General features: G+C 45.7%; 2 protein-coding genes across 5 annotated transcripts in view; both read left to right on the top strand.

Moving 5' to 3' along the window:
• The window catches only part of LOC115393592 (corticotropin-releasing factor receptor 1-like), a 47,601-nt gene extending 43,457 nt beyond the window's left edge, over positions 1-4,144 (top strand). The window contains 7 exon segments of the mRNA XM_030098661.1: positions 877-949; positions 2,160-2,245; positions 2,340-2,475; positions 2,670-2,711; position 3,612; positions 4,004-4,071; positions 4,073-4,144. Coding sequence (XP_029954521.1) covers positions 877-949; positions 2,160-2,245; positions 2,340-2,475; positions 2,670-2,711; position 3,612; positions 4,004-4,071; positions 4,073-4,144 — 478 coding nt within the window.
• A 7,440-nt stretch (positions 4,145-11,584) lies between these two features.
• The window catches only part of LOC115392832 (KAT8 regulatory NSL complex subunit 1), a 31,796-nt gene continuing 24,886 nt past the window's right edge, over positions 11,585-18,494 (top strand). For 2 of the 4 annotated variants that reach the window (XM_030097442.1, XM_030097445.1), the window contains exon 1: positions 15,598-16,060. The gene's annotated coding sequence lies outside the window, so the exon portion shown is untranslated. Of the gene's footprint in view, positions 11,601-13,290; positions 13,394-15,597; positions 16,061-18,494 lie in introns of those variants that run through there. The other 2 variants (XM_030097444.1, XM_030097443.1) reach the window with 2 other exon arrangements.

Consider the following 18,494-nt stretch of genomic DNA (forward strand, 5'->3'; position numbering starts at 1 on the left):
CCGTTTGGACTGTGATTGGAGTGCTCAGTCTCCTGTGGCACCTATTAGGCAGGTGGAAATTGATTCAGCTCTTATGAGTCCATGGAAAAGTCGAGGCTTTTTCCTCTATTTCTTTTATAATTGTCTGCAAATTGAATGAAAAGACCAGAAATCCGAGCTCACGAAAGCTTCATCCTCTTCTTCTTTGTGCCCTCGGAGGCTCAGTGTGGGCGCGGGCACTATTAAAATCTGTGACTGACGTGTGCACAGACTGTTGAGCCGCCAGAAGAACTCACATTTAATGGGCGAACTGTTGACACATACACCAACTGTGGAGTCTGAGGAGGAAAGTCCGACTGCAGATGCAAATAACGATGTAGAGCCAGATAGGTGTGAAACTGTATCAGTAGATTTAGGAAATTAAACTTAAATACTCATTTATCCACATATATAAATGTCTTGCACGATCAGTATGAATCTGTTGTTTCAGATTTAACAATGAATTTCATGACACTGAGTCACAAACTGGTCCAAATGACAGTAATGCAGACCCAGAGACCAAGACAATGAGGAGACGTGTGGCGGCCATCCCATAATGAGCTGAGGAAACGTCTGCAAATGAGCAGAAGCGGGCATGAACGGAACAGGCAGTCACAGGACGGCCGTGACGATCGACCTCTGCTGTGAGGAAGTGACGAGGGACGCCAACGACTGCAGGGAACAAATAAGAAAAATGCAAATCAGAGCAGAGCTTCCTGGAAGAAGTGCCAAAACACAATTCTACTATTTCCCACCGTGAATGGATGTAAAGAGACTCAAAATGTGCAGGATCCAGGATGCAGGATCCAATCCATCGCTGCTGGATTTCAACCTGCAGCTCTGCTGTTGCTGTTTCAGGTGCTGGTTTGGGAAGCGAGCGGGCGTCTACACCGACTACATCTACCAAGGACCCATGATTCTTGTCTTAGTGGTAAGACTCCTGTCGATAGAATTAGTCTTCATTAAGGGTTCAGCGCCTGGCGGGCGTGAAAAGCGGCGGCGCTGGGAGCGTTCCTCTCGCTAGCGGTGATAAATGTGAGGGATTAACTCTCCACGGCCGGGTTAGAGCGTCCCCAGCGCCATTATTTTCGATCGCAGCTGAAAGCAGGGAGTCCAGAGGCGGCGTTGAGCCGGGCCTCGGGAGTTTGCACCAATCGAATACCGATCGCCGATCAGATTAATATGCAGCAAAAAAAAAAAATCCCATTCATATGATGCATTGTAGCGGGATCCCTCGTTCTGATCAGGAAGAGGCGATGAAGCGTCACCCGACGGCGTTCAGTGTCTCGCCTTTGATATGAGCGCCAGCCGCGTGGGGGACGCTGTTAAAAACGGCGAGAGCAGCAGTAAAGCAGCGGGTTCCTGAAACGCTGCCATCCATCTGTTCAGGCCAAGGTCGGCCGGCCGGCCTGGAAACTATTCCTGCGTCTATTTATGAAGCCGGAGTGTGACTGTCGTTCATCACACGGCGGAACAATGTTCCCAGTCAGCGGCTCACCTGGACCACACACTCTGCGGCTGACGCTTTAAATAGCTTCCCGCCGGAGCGCCGTGCTGCAGCGTTAACGGCGCGTGACGCTGCGGCACGCCGCCGCGGCACGCCGTCGTTTCTGTTAACAAGATGCGGAAACCAGGAGGAGTGAAGTCGGAGAGCTGAAGGAAACTGGACCAGTTGGTCGAATCTGCTTCAGCTTTTTCTGAATTCGAGCAGATTCTCTCTGAAATAATCTCACTGTACTGCTGATTTCCCATCTTCCACAAATCCTGAATGTGTTTGAAGCTGAAATTCTTCTTTTCGGGTTCGAATCCTTGAAAAATCTCTGGTTCCATATTCAACCATGTAGAACTGAGCTTTCATGCAAATATCTGAATGCACTGCCACGAGTGACGGCAGAGCTTACGTTGGATTATTCCTCTTGGAAATTGTCGTCCAGATTTAATGAAGTCTTGGAACGGGCTGATGCGCTCAGACACTAAAGAAAAGATAAATTTAGCGCCGTTTGAGCTCCTAAAGAAACGCCCGAGGCTTGGAGCGAGAGTCGAGGGGTTAAACAAAGGTCAAGAGAGAGATTAACCACATGGTGGGACGTTGTCCAGCCTGCACCATCTTTCTGACTTTACTGCTTGAATCTTTCCTGCAGATCAATTTCATTTTCCTCTTCAACATTGTGCGGATCCTCATGACCAAGCTGCGAGCCTCCACCACGTCGGAGACCATCCAGTACAGGTGAGGCGGGGGTTCTGGGTGGGGTTTGTCTGGGCGGAGTGAGCCGCACTCTGCCCCTCCTGGCGCCTGACGGACCGTTTTCCCCCGGCTGCAGGAAAGCCGTGAAGGCCACGCTGGTGCTCCTCCCTCTGCTGGGAATCACCTACATGCTGTTCTTCGTCAACCCGGGAGAAGACGAGATCTCTCAGATCGTCTTCATCTACTTCAACTCCTTCTTAGAGTCGTTCCAGGTGAGACTGGAAAACCTCGTGAAGACAAACATTTTCCTGCTGTGTTTAATTAATTGTTAATTAATTAATTCGTTGACTTCACCCTTCCATTGGTTTGGCTGGTATGTTGGTTGATTTGTTGTTTGTCGGTTGGTTGGTTGGTCAGTGACTCAGTGACTCAGTTTGGGTTTTTCTCCCTCTCTTCTGTCTCACAGGGTTTCTTTGTGTCAGTGTTTTACTGCTTCCTAAACAGCGAGGTAAGATGAACCCCTCAGTGTGTTGACTCCACATTTCATGTCTGCTGCACACACTGCTCGGGCTCTCACACACTCTCTTTTGGGTGCCCGAGTGTGTTTTTGCAGGAATTTGGGCGACAGCGTTGGGATCGCTCACACTTCGGCCTCCGTTAACTCGTGACGTCCGGTCGGACACAGGAGAATCAGTTTGTGCTCCTCGCCTCCCTGTCAGGACTCATCTAGGCTCAGGGACGAGTCCACAGTGAAACATGAGTGAAAATAGCTCTGAGACGAACACACACACACACACACACACACACACACACACACACACACACATGTGACACGTTCATATAACCATCAGTGTAGCTTTTAAAAACTTAGCTTATTTTCATGTATTTATTTATTTATTTATTTATTGCAAACTTTTTTTTTCACATGAGATTAAATAATCTCCTTAAAATCATGGAACATTTTTGTTCAAATTAAATGAGAATGTTTTCATCTTCACTCAAATTTTTTGCTTAAAACCCAAAAAGTCACTGTTTCTCAGTCTTCTTTCAGATTGACACAGTTTTTTTTTTTTTGATGTAAGAATATTCTGGAACATTTCTCCCACATGAGATGAAATTTTAACATTTAAAACAAAAATAATTTTTTTTCTGATCATTTCAATCTTTCATAAAAACGTATTAGTGTGTTGATTTTAAGCTCTGATTTGTTTTTTAATAATTACAATTAAATTGAATTAAAGTATTTACCTTTAAAAAAAAAAAACGAGTCAATTTAAAACCTGATGAAAAGAAAAAAAACTCGTTACCACAGCCGTTATGTTCCTGATTGGTGCTCTGCTTTTGGCCCCGCCCCCTTTAACCCCGTGCCCAGGCCTGTTGATTGGATTGAGCGGAGACGTGCTGTCAGGGTTTTAATGTCGGTAATTCCGAGGGCGTTGCAGAGGATCGTTTGGATCGATGTGGAGCGGACTAATGGAGCCACCTGAGCTCCCGGCACGGCGCTCCGGCCAGCCGCCACCGCCGCCGTGATTCAATGTGAAGGTCCGCATTGAGCTGGCGGCGCCGGGTCGCAAATTAATCAATATTTTATAGCTCTGTATGGAAACACAGTGAGAGGTTTCACGTTTAGACACGTCTGTGAGCTACAAATGATGAAATATGTGCGGTTTTCACATGAACCAGCAGAAGCTCCTGTAGAATCTCACCTTCATTTCCTTCTTGTCAAGCGGTGGAAGCGGAGCTGCTGCAGTCGGTGCAGGTGAATAAAACGAGCGCCCTCCTCCTTCTCGCCGTCTGCAGGTGCGCTCGGCGGTGAGGAAGCGGTTCCACCGCTGGCAGGAGCAGCACTCCATCCGGGCCCGGATGACCCAGGCCATGTCCATCCCCACCTCGCCATCCCGGGTCAGCTTCCACAGCATCAAGCAGTCCACCTCGCTATGAGGGCCCAGCCGACCCCGGGGCCCGGAACCCGGGACCCGGGACCCGGTCCGGATCCGGGTGCCCAGGACCTCAGCCAGACCTCCGGAGCTCTGTGGAACAGTTCTCCGGAGAACCAGAACCGGCTCCAGAACCTCAGGGGGGGCGGACAGCGGACCAGGCTGATCTGTGTGTGAATGTACAGCACTTCTTCTGGTTTCATGTTTGGGCCCGAACACACAAATCAGCCAGAACATTATGACCAAGTCATATGGACCACTGTGAACAATCTGAGACTTCTCTGTGGATGCCGAGAGCACCAGGCACCCAGGTGCATTATGGGAGGAACACAAGCAGTGGAGGATTGAATCCGTGGGGATTGTGTTGACATGTAGCTGATCGTAGTGGAGCATTTGCGGGATGTGCAGGATCGGCCGGTCAGACCTGCTCAGACCTGTTCAGGCCCGCTCAGACCCGCCCAGTCCGGGGTCATAATGTCGTGGCTGGCAGATGCGACGCGTGCGCTGCGTTGCCGCCACAGCTTGGCCGCCGATCCGGATCTCGGATCTCGGATCTGCGTTTTCGTTCTTTTCTCTGCTCGTCGTGCTCGTTGAGTTGCTGTCGTGTTTCTTGGTCCCCTGCTCAGCGTGGCGCCGTCCCGCCGCCCTCATCGACCTTCCACTAAAGGTCAAACACATTCCAGATTCTTCACACTTCCCACCTGAAGAGTTTTGATTCACATTAACCGTAAAGGGTAGATGATGGCGCAGGTGCGAGCTTCAGCGCTAACTCCTCTCTCCTGAACATGATCTCAGGACTCAGCTCCAGACTTCAGGCACGTTTCATTTTCTGAAATCATTTTCTAAGCGGGAACACTTCCTGTTCTGCTCCACATATCTCTAGAAGAAGTGCGAACGCCTGGTCGTGTGACATCGGTTGTGCTTTCTTGATGTTTTCTCCACATTGAAGGTTTAGAGCTGCCTTCACTTTCTTCCTCAGAACACAGAACCTATAAGAACCAAATCTTATCCTCAGTCTAGAGAAAAACATTCAAGTCTTTTCTCCTGAACGTTCGTATTCATATATGTCCCTCAAAAACCCACACAAAACTAAAATATGATGAATATATATAGGCTATCTATATCTACAGTTAGTGCTGCAAAACGTAGCTGAGCATAGCAGTTTTATTTGAGTCATATCAAACAAAAACTAAAGAAGGAATTATTTTGATTTTTTTTTTAACTTCTCAGTGGTTTTTTTTTTTAGGTTTGTTTCCGGCAGTCTTTTCTGTTCTAGATGTTGACACCATGCAGCCCCATTTAAAATTTGGGCCCTTTATTTTTATTTTTTCTGTGCAAGATAAGCTTTAAAACAGTTTTAATGTATATAGTTGTAATGTATATTGTTTACGTATGCACTGGATGTTTTATCTATTTAAAATTGAATGCACAAAAAATAAGTCCATCTTCATTGAAAGTCCTTTTCTTCACTCCAATCAGCTTCTTTTTTTATTGAAGATCTTGTAATTTTTTTTTCCTACCTCTCTACATTGCTGCTGTCATTGTCACTAAAGCCACCGGAGGGCGCCATACATTTATTTTGAAAGATTTTCTTAAACTTTCAAAGAATTAAAGAAAAAAAACAAGCACTTTGTTACTGTGAAGCAAAACTCTTCAGGCGAATAAAGAGACTTAATCCTGTTTCTCCACCAGCAGCTTCTCGGTTTACCTGTAAATATCGAAACTCACCGTCGTCACACACAAAAGGAACCAAAACCGAGGGAAACGGCGGCGACGCCGTTCAGACTCACAGACCCACATTCCTGCAGCGCCGGTCCATGAACGGAGCTCCGCTGATGGAGCCAGATCTCAGGAAATAACTGCACACGGGAAGAGTCACAAGACGAGAGACGTTCTATCAGTTCACACACATATCAGTGATCACAGAGAAAAATCATGCTATATTTATTTTTATCTCACACACACACACACGGTGACATTATATATTTATAACTCCTCCAATCAGATGAAGAATTCATTGCATTGTTTGGTGTTTACATCTGATCAGCCATGTATTTTTAAATCTCTGACTGTTTCTCTGTGCATTTATTGTTTTTGTTGCAGCTCTGACTCCATATCTTTGATTTTAAGGTGAAAGAAATCATCGATCAGAGGAAATGTGGACGACGCGGAGCACGTTTTTAATCTGAAGGAGTTTCTGTTTGGTCAGAGAAAAGTTGGGTTTCAGCAGGAAAAGAGAAAAAGTGTTGATTTCTTCATGTGTGGTACGTTTCAATCACAGTGTGTCTCACAATCTCTATTTATTGTTATTTATTTTCAATATTGTTATTTTCATACTTGAAAAGATGTGAAGAGAAAATAAAGTCGTGTTTGAATCTGACTGAAGGAGAAAGTGAAGGAAAGGAGGACGTGGTTATTTCTGGAAGGAGGAGGAGGAAGAGAGGGAAGAGACAGTCAGCTACTCTGTATCACGCAGCCATTTGTCTCCAGCATCCCTCGAGACAGAAGGAAACACGAAACACATTTAGAGTGTGTGTGTGTGTGTGTGTGTGTGTGTGTGTGTGTGTGTGGCAGGAGAGAAGCTTTTCTGTTTTTAATCCACAAGATAAAAAACAAATCCATCATGTTCAGACTGAAAATGCTCATAAACACAAAAATCTCACTAAAAACTCTGAAACAATCAAACTTTCTGCACACGGCACCGATTCGCAATCAGATCATTTCAGCACTAAGTGAATCAGCAGAGAAACAAAAAAAAAACAAAAAACAAAAAAACAAGCAACCTGCAGAAAGCTGTCTAAACTAAAGAATTGAAGAGAAAAAAGAGTCAATAGGGAGAATATTTCAAGTGAGTCTAGTACAGGCAGGAAGAACATGCAGACTCTACACAGATCAGAGAGCAGAACCTGGCCTGCTTCCTGCTCTACAGGTCAGTGAATGGTTTGGGGTCAGGGGTCAGGGGTCAGGGTTTATAGTTGATGCTGATTTTCTTCCAGCTGGGTTGGAGGCTGCCAGCAGACGGAGATCTGAGGATGTGAAGGTGGAGCAGCTTCCCTCCGCTGAAGCTCCAGGAGAGCTCCCGGTCTCCACGGCGGCTGGTTGGACCTCCGTCAGCTTCTCATTAGAATCTCATGTTTCCGTAATGAGAGTTTGTTTGTGTGGCGCCGCTCCAGCTCCCCTGCTGGTAAACAAGATGCATCGTCTCGATTCCACAAGTTCTGCAAACCTGGACCGGGTCCATCTTCTGCCCCGCTGCATCCAGCTGAGGGTCCAGGGAACCGGTGGTGCGGTGGTTTGGTGTGAGGAACCCATGGTGCAGTGGATTGCTCATTGATGTGTAAGATGTACTTTGCATGGGTTTTCTGTTAAACTGGTGGTGATTTGCAGCTTTCGTGGCCACTGCAGGTTTTCCCCGACCGGCTCTCTCTGCTCCCACATGAAGAGAAGCTGGAATCAGAAACTCCCTCGAGCTTTTTCAGTGTCTGTTTCTCGTAATGATTCCGGGCGTCAGGATTGATGGAGAGAAAGGCTTCAGCAGGAAAACAAATCTCCTGGTCAGACAGTCGGAGCGCATCTCCTCCCAGCTCCAGCACTCCTCATTAGGATGAATGGATTTCCAGCAGGTTTTCTGCAGGGCACCACGACAGGGACCCCGGTCTGAACCTCCTCCAGGTCTTCTGGGGCAGGTTTACCCAGCAGAGAGGAGAACCAGCAGATCCCACCATCTGGGGGAAAGTTTAGAACACCTGAAGCTGCCAACAGCCAATAAGATGAAAACTCCTTTATTCATTCACACTCCTCCATTTCCACTTCCCACTTCCCCAGTTGGACAGTTGCTGCTTTGACCCCTCCCCACTGGGGAGAAAGAGTCTTGATCAGGAAAGACCTGGGAACCTTTAACATAGACCTATAAAAGTAGATACATAGCATATATATGAATAAATATAGCTGTATATAAATAGACACAAACAGAGATATAAGTAAGCACAGCCAGACACATAACAGGTGGAATATTGTAAATCACAAAGCAGCGCCTGAGAGCGCGGCTGAGAAGTGAGCTGAGATTTCATTCACGTTCATAAATCACCTTTCCTTCCAGGAGCGGTGCTCAGAGTGTGGGAGGCGTCTCCTGGGGGGTCAGGAGGGTTTCGGTGGGGGGGGGGGGGGGGGGGGGGGGGGGGGGGGGGCTAACAGCCTCTTCAAATAACTCACACAACGGAGGCCTTAAACGAGGAAACACCCAAACTTTACTGCACTGCAGTCATTAACACGTCCACAAGTCTCACCTCAGCCTGTTTAAAAGCGTCTTTCCAATGCAAAGGGAGATACAATACTGCTGCATTATGCAGGAGTATCATCTCATCACAGAGTTTATTTATCTTCCATCTAAAAGACATGAATCTGCACTTTTAATCCTTCCCTGAAAGGTGTCGCCCTGCATTAAAGCAGCTTCATGTAAATGTTCCCCTTTATGCTGATGGGAGTTTTTAGAGGCGAAACAGCCTCAGTCTGCAGAAACAAAGAACCGGGAGCTTAAATTATCATTACAAACAGCAGAACTCTGCTTCACATCCAGATAAACCGTGTGGATTAGACACACGTGTCAGTAGTTGAAGTGACATTTAAAGAAAACCCACCAATAAACCACATCCACACATATCAGCATGCACCGCTCCTGCAGGAAGATTTAAGTGTGTTTTAATGTATTTGTCAACAGCCATAATTTCTCCTCTGGACTCCGAGAGTGGAAGCTTCTTTAAATATGCATGTGAATATGGAAAGAAATCAAAAAGCAGCTTTAATGGGCTGAAAGAGACATTAAACTGGGTTACATTGTGCGAAAGTCGTTTATCATGTGTCTGAGTGCTGCTTTTAAATGGCACAGAGGAGATTTAAGGCAGAGGAGATGTGAGGAGACTGCATGAGAGGAGGGCCAGCCTCAGCGTGTCGACATGTGCGAACCTTCAGCTCCATCTTGTGTTCTTTCACCGAAACTACACCCAAACGGCCCTGCTTTCAGTGGCACTTCTCAGGAGTGAGCTTTGACTGAATAGTTATTGGTGTTGGATAAATCAAAAGAACAGAAGTGGACTTTTTGGACGGAACCTGATCGGGTCCTGTACTGTCCTGCTCCGTCTTCCCAACCCTGGTTCTGGTCCTGGTGACTCTGGTTCTGATGAGCAGCCAATAACTACATGATTTACTATTGTGAAATGCTATTAGCACCAATATTTTACCACACTTTGTCTTTATTATGTTTGAAACAGCCATATTAATAAAGTTGTTGGTTAAATTATTGGTTACTGAAAACACACGTGAACAAGCAGTGGCAACAAAAATATCATAATTTACAGTTTACGCTTTAAAAAGAAGTTATGAAGCAGAATTTCACATCATAGCTGCCACTGACTTGATAGGATGACAAAACTCTGATAAATACAAAAAAAAAATCTAACTGAAACTGCAGATTTAACGTGCATCCCAGAATTCACAGCAGGCGCCGTGTCGCTCCTATGATGAAATTGCAGGGAAAGAACGTGGTTTGCTTTGTTCAAACTCATTTTTACATCCCGCATGGCCTCCAGATGAACCTTCCATGTTGTTCTCATATTTCTACTGATTTCTGATGCAGGTGGAGCAACAGCATCACATGACGTGTGGAACAACAGCTCAAGCTGGGTTGTTGCAACTGGCTCGAATTATCAAAAGCATAGTAAAACACAAATCAGATGGATGCTTTGTTATTTTCATCAGACTGATAATCATTGGTATTGATAGTTTTGTTGTAACTCTAATTTGTTGTTATTTTGCATCTCATTTTAGGTGTTTTGCTTTGCTACCTTGTGTCACTTCCTGGTCTTTATGATGTGTTGTCTCACTGTGTTTGGTTTGCATCTCTTTTTTAAGTTGGTTCCTGTCTCTTTCAGAGGAATGCATTGTTTCTGACTCTTGGTGGCCTATTTTGGGGCCTTTTTCCAGGATTACTGAAAGAAAGTGGGGAAATGCTCATTGATTTTAGGAGTCCTGCAGAACTGAATCATCGAGGTTTGTTCTAGCTCTATGTCCATGTCCATCTTCTTCAGAATATTTAAAGGCATCTCTATATTACCTTCCATCGCTGTGGAGCTGAAGGCATCGGTTTGATTAACTCTTGATGTAATTTAGGGAGATCAGACTCGAGGATTACTGTATTTGTTCAGATCTGAACCCTGATGCTCACCAGTCCAGCCTGTTTACTTCAGGACTGTTGCCCGCTCCTCCCCTACCGAGGTCGCTCCATTGTAAACTGAATAGGGTGTGGCTCAGTTGGTAGAGTGGTCATCGATTGGAAGGTTCCAGGTTTGATTCCCATTCATCCCTGTCCACATGTCAAAGTGTCCTTGAGCTGACCCTGATGCTGCTCCCAGTGGATAGAAAGAGCGCTGGAAGGTGCCTGGCACATGTATGAGCTATGAGGTTAGAGAAGTGGGTTGAGGATCTGACAGTTGCTGGTTCAATTCCTGCAGCTCCTAGTCTCAAGGATGTGTCAAATGTGCAGAGGAGCAGACCTGTGGAGTTTGCATGTTCTGCATGGTGCTCTGATATCCTCCCACACACACTTAAAAAAATCCCTTGTAGACTGCTGCCGCTGCACATTTCTCCCTCACCTTCATATGAAAGGCTCTCTGATAGCCAGCTGCATCACCTCAGATCCAGGTTACACTGGATCTTCTGTTGCATCCTGGCCTGCTGTTCAGACTGCTGTTTTATTGAACATATCCGCCCTCAGCTCCAGATTAAACTTGATCCTCTGTTGCATCCTGGCCTGATGTTTTGCTGCACATATCCCCCCTCAGCTTCATATATGACTGAACCTCTCGTTGCATCCTGGTCTGATGTGCAGGCTGTTGTTTTATTGCACATTTCCTCTCTCAGCTCCATATTTAACTGGACCTGTTGTTGCCTGCTGGCCTGCTCTTTCGGTGGGACACACCGAGACCCGGAGGAGCCACATCTCTCTATCTCTCTCTCTCCACTGCAGTCTGTTCAGCGTGGGATGCGGGATTAGAAGGTATCGGACGGAATAAAGTGACTGGCGTGCAGTCCGCGGTGATCTGTGTCTGTGGTTTGAGGTGAAGATCATTTCTCTGTAAACAAAACAAAGCATTAAAGGTGAGTTACTTTCAGTCAAAACGCAGGCTGCGGTGTAAACAACGCGGTGCGGAGCAGCAGCGAAAGCTGCGCTTCATTCAGTATTTAATGTATTTTAGGGAGAGGTGAAGTGTTTTAACATGATAACAATATTTTAGGATAATGAAGTTTCGTGCTTTGAACTTTCATCCACATTTCCGCTGTACGGGTATTTGCAGAAGACGGACAGCGCCGCTGACCAATAGGAAGCGCCGATTCAAAGCAGCGACCAATAGCAGTGCTGGGGGCGGGATGTTATCGAGTCTGAACGGTTAGTGAGAGGACGGCAGGTAAGTCACATTTTATCTCTTTATTCTCTATAAATTAACAAAAGCTTCGCTCGTCCAGGAAAAAAACCTCCGTCCGACTGAAGGTGCGACTGGTGGTTTGTCGCAGATTGCATTTTCAAAGTGGACTTCAGTGTGAAATGTGGAATAAACGGCAGAAGTAAGCCTAGCCCGCTAGCTCATCAGCTAGCCTGTTAGCGTTAGCTTCAACTACCCAAACTGTTAATAACGCCTTTATAAATCACCGCGCCGCACAAACTAACTCTACATTCCGCAGAAAAGACGCGTTTTCAGTCGGCTTCTCGTTCCCCACCGGCACTGTTGACATTATTAGACACGGGAAACTTTTTCATTATAAATGTTAGTGGAGGCAGCGTTAGCTTGTTGGCGTTAGCATGCCAGCTGGACCTGAAACAGCCTGAAAACCTCTCGGAGCCTCTGAGAGCCAAAACAAGAAGAACTTTATCTCCGGAGCTCTGGAGGTCCGACGAGACTCCGCTGACTCTCACTCCATTGCTTTCCATTCATGCTCCGGGTGTTTGGGTGATTTTACAGCTTTTTAACCTCCATTCTGTGCCTGGTCTCTCACCATGGACCAGCAGGGAATGTGCACGTAAAACACATCCAAGGAATGTAAAAAGTAGAGGGTAACCCCATTACTCCAGTCAGAGAGGACGACCTCATCAGAACGTAACCCCGCGTATGTATTGATTGATTGATTGATTGATGATCCTCTATTTGTCCCACAAGGGGGACATTTTGATTTATGCAGCAGCAGATGGACAGTAATAAAGAGAATGCCAACGAAAACAGTGACAATGACATACTCATACAGAATAAAATGTTTCCATATTCTGTACTATATAACATCATAATAATATTGATGAAGGTCATCCCTACAGTGATATTTAATGTGGAGCTGTACCTAAGAAATAGTATCTTTTATTTGATAAATTAATTGTTTTATTTACTGCTTGTGAATTCAATTTAAAAAGACTGAATTTTTCTTGCGTGCTCAGAATTAGGAATAAGCACAAGGATATATATTTAAAAAAACAAATGTAATGTAAAGAAGCTTTCAATGAATTAAAGTAATGAGTTATTCAGATGTGAAGTACACACTTCACTGTATCTTCACAGCACTGGAAATAAAAAGAAGTGATATCCAGTTTTTTCAAATGGCAAACAGGCTCAGAGACTGAAAAATACAAGAGTTACTGAAGTTATGAGACTTTTAAAGTAGAAGTGTCAGTATTTAATAAATGACGCACAAACAACAAACACCTCACTTGCATTTACTGTTTAATCTTCTACTTGGGGCTGTTATCCAGTTGTGATAGAGATGTGAAAGCAGCAGCAGAGGAAAAAGTGAAAAGAGTTGATGCTTTTCACCTGACTGTATCAAACCTTTGAGGGCACTTTTAGACCTTTAATAATATAGGAAACAAAACTCCTGCAGGATTCTGGTTAATTCTCCTCATTTCACTGAAGGTGAACACATTGAAATCAATGAGACGATCAGTATATCTGAAAGGTTTGTTTTATGAGTGCTGCTACAGAAATGGAATCAAAATGTGTGTTATTAAACTATTGTACCAATCTATTACTATATAATCTGTTTGATATGATAGAATATTGTATTTTTAACAGCATCAACCAAACCATATGAGATAATCAACAGGATTTGACTCGTGTGTCTTCTTCCGTTGTAGGAGTTGTGTTGGTCCCTCTGGATGATATCTGGGATTATGGCCTCTTGGATTACTGAGTGGAGTATCTCTACAATGGAAGTGAAGGTATTGCTCCGCGTTGGCGCCTGTTTTGTGGTCTGTTCTGTGCTGTGGAGGATACCTGAGGAGCATCGGCGTGGATTATATCCGCTGGAATCCACCAGGGGGAGCTGGACCGGTTCACGGGGAGCTGGACCTTTCAGGGGGAGCTGGACCAGAGTGCAGTGTGAAGGCGACGCAGACGGATGCTTGTAGATTATAACAGTGTTGGATTAATTCAGCGTGTCTGGAAAACCATAAGGAAAAGTCACCGATTTCTTCTTGATGAGTCGCTTTCTTCCTCCACTCTGACATGGAGAGAGAAATTATCCCCAGGTTCCATTTCCGGACTCTCTCTTTCTGACACACACACACACACACACACACACACAGATAATTCCTTATTTATGATGCGCGTCGTCCCCGGTAGCCTGATAACTCCCAGATGCTGGGCCTTTCAGAATTGATCCATCTGCATTAATCTCCATTAGCCAACGTGGTTTCAGAGCTTTTCAAACCCAGTGCATTTCAATCCACAGCAACTAACATTAGTTACATGTCAAGCAGGATGCCAGGAAACAAATGATAAACTGCTCATTTAAATCTGAATGCATTTTTTTTAATGTTACAATCAATGAAACCTCTTTGAAATGAACAATGATGTTAAAACAGAGAAAATATGTATTTTTTTTACATCAACAAGAAAAACTGAACAGAAAGATCCTGTTTCCTCTTCAAACTGAGGGCCTGGCTGATTCCCACACAGTGCCTGGTGTTTGATTCCATCAGGGCAGATCCAGTCCTGGGGAAGAACGGCGCCCCCCAGTGGCCACGGGATGCCACTACAGCTACGCCCCCAGTGGCCACGGGCTGCCACTACAGCTGCGCCCCCAGTGGCCACGGGCTGCCACTACAGCTGCGCCCCCAGTGGCCACGGGCTGCCACTACAGCTGCGCTCCTAGTGGCCACGGACTGCCACTGCATGGTGGAGGCATTGCAGGCTGTGGGCGGTCCAGTTCAGGTTACAACTGATCCTCAGGGGCTCAGTTTACTCCGGGGGGGGGGGGGGGGGGGGGGGCTACAACACATTGCACCCTACAGATCATATCTGTTAATATGGGCAAACATGGATAGTGTATCTGATGTAGTGTGTTTTATATACACATATAATATGATATTTATTATTGCAGTTTGGCACATTTTAAATAAACATTAGGAATTTATAGCACAAAAAAAGTTAAAATTCATGGTAATTTTATTGTGTATTCAAGTACAATTTGCTCATTGAAAAAGGATTTTTTTTTGTTTAAATAAATCACCTGTACTTCAAAACAAAACAAAAAAAATCTTACATAGGAATTTATTTTTTATGTAAGAATGCCAAATTTCCCCAAAAAAGTAATTATTGAAATTAACCTTTTTGGTACAACTTAAAACAATTTATTGCAACTCTGCCCACAATCAATCATGATTAATTAACTTAACTTGAAATCAACACCCAAAATCACAAATTTGATGCACAAATCTGAATCTTTTAAAGTGAAGTGAAGCAGTTTCACATCCGAAAACACTCAACAATGTGGAATTTGAACCAGCCATCATTTTAAAGTGGAGATGCTCAAGGGAAGGCCAGTCCCGATTTCTGTTTGAGTGTTGAACAGTCCAGAACATAGACAGTAACAGGAGGATGAAAAATGTAATCCTCATAATTCTGAACCTGAAAAAACAATGACGTCCAGATCACAGTAAAATAATTTTTTTCTCCAATTTCTTTTCTTTGAGCCAATTTCTAAACCCTAACAACAATTCTGTGATTAATTGCAATTTAATTATAATTTATTGTTGACAGCCCTCCAATAATTATTTGCAATTAAATTATATAATTGCGATTATGTATATATAAAATTCTATTTTTTTTTTTTTTTTAGATGAAACATGCCTAAAATATATCTTGACAGTAACATAAATTCTGTGACTACAGATATTGGTATATTTATTTCAAAAGAAACAGTGAGGATTACTAATAAATTAGTGAATCGTTTGTTGGAGTTCTGTGGTTCTGCTGCAGCTCCGAGGAGCAGAACGCTGTTAGCAGATGTTCTACCTGTGTTCTCCTGTTCTCCGTGTTCTGCCCTTTACTCTAGTGGAGACGAGGAGAAATGTCTCCCGCCTACCGACTCGCGAACACGCGCCCGCGCACATCCGCGCCCGCACGCGCGCACACACGCAGCCCTTCTATGTTTGTCAGCCTCAATCCGAGAGAGGAGCTAGCCGCCATTTTCTCCGCGTCTCTCCCTAAAACGAGAGAAAAAGCCAGTCGACAAACCGCCCTCTGGATTACCTCTCGGCTGTCGGGAATCGGACTTTTTGCTGGAGGATTGTCCCGGAATCTCTTACATTTGAAGTAAACCGGGCTATAAGGGACGGTTTGTCGGCCCTGTTGTGATATTTGGCGGTAGCGGCGAGGCAGCTAGCTGGAGGTGGAGATCGGTGATTCGCCCATTGCTGAATCCGGAACGAAGCCGAGCGAGCGGCTCCGAGCACCGGGCCCTCTCCGCTCTCCGGCCCGCATTATATTCGGACTAATTCATGGCAGAGTGATCGAAGGGAGCCTTTTTCTTTTTATTTTTTTTTCACCCAAACTGCAGGGGATTGTTGCCGAAATTCCCTCGGATAGTGCAACCTCGTCACGTGGTAGGTTCCTCCTTTTTCTTTGTTAGCGAGCTAGCAGCTCTGGCAGGGTCTACTCCCAACTTCTGCACTTTTCCCCCCACTGCATTCACCTCTCCGCCGGTTCACCTCCCCGGCGGCCCCGCGGGGCTCCGGGGCGGCTCGGCGCCGCCGCCGTACACCTAGAACGGGTCTGCGTGTATTTATTTCCTCGGTATCGTTACAATGCACGGCGCGTCTCCGCTCCGCATCGGATCGTTTAAAATACGTCCTTCTGCCAGGAGTCGCGGTTAAATGTGAATTTCTGGAGCCGAGCTCAGCCTCATGCGAATGCAGCACATTTTAACGCAGAAACACACAGTAGTCTGGGCGTTATTGACCCGCTGCGCGCAGGTTACGTAGTCAGGCGAACATGTTTACTCGCCTAACGAGGTTTGCGTAAAGCTGGAGCGGGTTAAAGCAGCCAAACCGCCCGGGCCGCACACACACGCACGCGCGCACTCACAAACACACACACACACACACACACACGCGAACAGCGGGGAAATATACCGATGAGGGCTGGTTGGTGTTTCACTGCAGCGGGCTTTATTACAGCCACGCACGGGCTGTGACCAGCAGCTTGTGTTTCTTGCATCAGCAGCTTTCCGTGCTAACGCTAGCCAGCAACGGGGCGCATTAATTTCCACGCAGTGTGTGTGTGTGTATGTGTGTACAGTGTCACGGTCCGAGCGGATATTCCTCCGTCCCTTCCCGGGACTTTTCCTCTGCTGACAGAAACAAACGGACCCCCCTCCCCTCTACCACCCCCACCCGCCTCCGTGTCCCCCTCCGTGAAATAACGTGATGGCTCACGCAGCCTGCAGGACCGAGGCGCCAGGCTGCCTTTCTAATTGTAAGCTTTTGTAAACACCAGGAAGACATTTTGGTGGTTACGTTATGGTCGGATAACGTGGATCGGGGTTTTTGTCGCATATCCGAGCAGACGCTGTAGACACACTGGTGCGCGCATGCAGGTGAATTATGGTCACGCATTCACCGTCGTCGGGGGCTTTTAGGTCGCCCCACCGTGTGGCGTGAACCCGCTCGGTGCATTTGGGGGAGCGGGCGGTTTGAGGTGGATGAATTGCATTGCATAATCTGCTTCGGAAATACCAACATGGCGTAGTGCTGCGGTGAAACACTGAGCCTCCATTCATCTCAGGCCTGCAGACGATCCGGAGATGCAGCTCCTTTTATCTCCTCAATCATTTGAAGGCAGGCTTCCTGAAACTTTCACACGGACGACGTGAATCCTTCACCTTACAGACGCCCTCTGTGCTGCTCTGCATGTTCACTGTGTGAGGAGTGTAGTCTGCGGAAGATTAACTGGGCAAATTGTAGAGCTTTGAAATGACACAGTGACCAATCAGGATGACATCATGTGCTTTGGGCTAATGCTGGGCCTAAATCCACCGACTTCCAGCACCCATGAGCAGTCCTGCTGCATACGGACATGGCACATGTAGGACAGTGGGGCTTGGGCCATTTGCATCAGCTTTTTTTGCTTCTCCTGTCAGAAAGCAACTTCCAAGGCCTGCCAACAAATTCACATTGACATGGACGTAGTGGGAATCGTTTGTTTAGTTCAGATAGATGCTGTCATTCCTTCAGTATTAGCATCCCACTGCCGAAGGTCAGTCCATACTGTAAATTTCTTTGTGCGATTTGTCAGATGTGGGCTCCTGCAAGCGCACACACACACACACACACACACACATTGTAATTACAGTTGAATCTGGTGTTACAGCTGATGTTGTTCGTGAAGTGAGTAGCCGGAAAGATTACAGGCAGATTCGGTTGTGTTGTACGCTCTCCCTGATCACCTCAAATGTTTGTCCCTGGTTTAATTTGCAGGATCATTTTTAGCCTCACTGTGAGCCAGTAGGTCAACAAAATGTCAATGAGTCACCGGCTCATTTGATTAGGCCCTTAACCAGATTTATGGTTTACTTTTGCTTTTGTACTGAACTCGGTATGTTCAACAGGACACTGAACACTCGTATTCATGGATTTAAACTGTATATGAAAAGCTACTTTCCTTTTTGGGTGGTGGTTGGTAATTTTCCGCTCACTCGTGAGGCTTACAGAACCTGTAGTGCAAGTCTTCTACTCATCTGCTGTCTGCTGTATTAAAGTTAAACCTGCCGTCCTGATCTTTTCCAGTGATGGAAATATCAATTATGGATATCTAAAATATGTTTTGTTTCATTTGGAGCCACCAGAATGCACCGTCACTGTCTGTCAGACCAAACTGGAGGTTTTTAGAGGGTCAACGTATTTCCATAATCAATCTTTCTTTTATTTTGTCACAGTTTGTGGGGCTGGTAATGACTTTAAATGTATGAGTAAATGGTTAAAAATAGGTTGCTGTTACAGCTTGATATGGAAAAGTGTTCTTCTGACTCCAACTCGTGGA

This window comes from Salarias fasciatus, chromosome 8 (assembly GCF_902148845.1).
Source record: "Salarias fasciatus chromosome 8, fSalaFa1.1, whole genome shotgun sequence".
Taxonomy (NCBI): domain Eukaryota; kingdom Metazoa; phylum Chordata; class Actinopteri; order Blenniiformes; family Blenniidae; genus Salarias; species Salarias fasciatus.